Source organism: Verticillium dahliae, genomic scaffold (assembly GCF_000150675.1).
Source record: "Verticillium dahliae VdLs.17 supercont1.7 genomic scaffold, whole genome shotgun sequence".
In the NCBI taxonomy this organism is placed as follows: domain Eukaryota; kingdom Fungi; phylum Ascomycota; class Sordariomycetes; order Glomerellales; family Plectosphaerellaceae; genus Verticillium; species Verticillium dahliae.
The window spans coordinates 950,364-951,220 of NW_009276917.1; the positions used below are offsets into that span (position 1 = coordinate 950,364).

Consider the following 857-nt stretch of genomic DNA (forward strand, 5'->3'; position numbering starts at 1 on the left):
ACTCGCCCTACCTTCCCTTCGGCGCCGGCCGTCACCGCTGCATTGGCGAGCAGTTTGCCAACGTTCAGCTGCAGACTATTACAGCTGAGATTGTGCGCCTCGTCAAGTTCTCCAACGCCGACGGCAGCAGCAACATCAACGGAACCGACTACGCCTCGCTTTTCTCGCGCCCGTTGGAGCCCGTCAACATTCGCTACGAGAGGCGGGAGAAGGCGTGAGTTTGTTGGTGTTGCTGGCCTGTCCGCGCGAGAGGTTCCGGCAGTAATCCTTTCCATGTGCTGTATATAATTTAGGGTGGGGAAAAAGCTCACTCTGTAGAGCTGCTGGTATAGACTTTAATACAAGATGACATGAAGACTTTACAAACGAGCATACATTCTCTCGCTTTGCTTGATGAGTGATTGCCAATGCAATGACCTGACTGGTGGTGAGGTGCAACTGTCCCGCCCAACTCGCTGTGATTGGCGTTATGGAGATGTGATGACGATACGAGACTACCCCCCGTTTGAACGCCCATGCCACTCATCAAGGGGGTCAGTGCGAAACAGACTTTGGGAAAATTCGTCTTCATTGAACCTTGCGCAACTACACCGCATCCGCCGCAAGCGAAACAACTCAGAATCATTACCTGTGAGTACTCACGCTGCCCGGTCTCCCAAAGCCCAATGTCGGACCCTCCACCTTCCACCCTCCTCCGCCTATCCGGGCTTGCCGTCTCGCAACTCCCCGCCCGCTCCGCCACGCCGGAAACCCAAATCCCTTTCCTCCACGCCCTGCTCGCGCCCGCCATTCCCTTCATCGATTCGGCCGCCCTCCAGCGCCAGTACACTTTCATAAACTGGACGCCCTACGGACAT

The 857-nt window shown here is 55.9% G+C and overlaps 1 protein-coding gene across 1 annotated transcript in view; it reads left to right on the plus strand.

Moving 5' to 3' along the window:
- VDAG_04380 (cytochrome P450 51) overlaps positions 1-218 on the plus strand; it is a gene marked incomplete at both ends in the record, with an annotated part of 1,746 nt that extends 1,528 nt beyond the window's left edge. Inside the window, one exon of the mRNA XM_009650827.1 lies at positions 54-218. Coding sequence (XP_009649122.1) covers positions 54-218 — 165 coding nt within the window. The remainder of the gene's footprint in view (positions 1-53) is intronic.
- Positions 219-857: the final 639 nt, after the last annotated feature.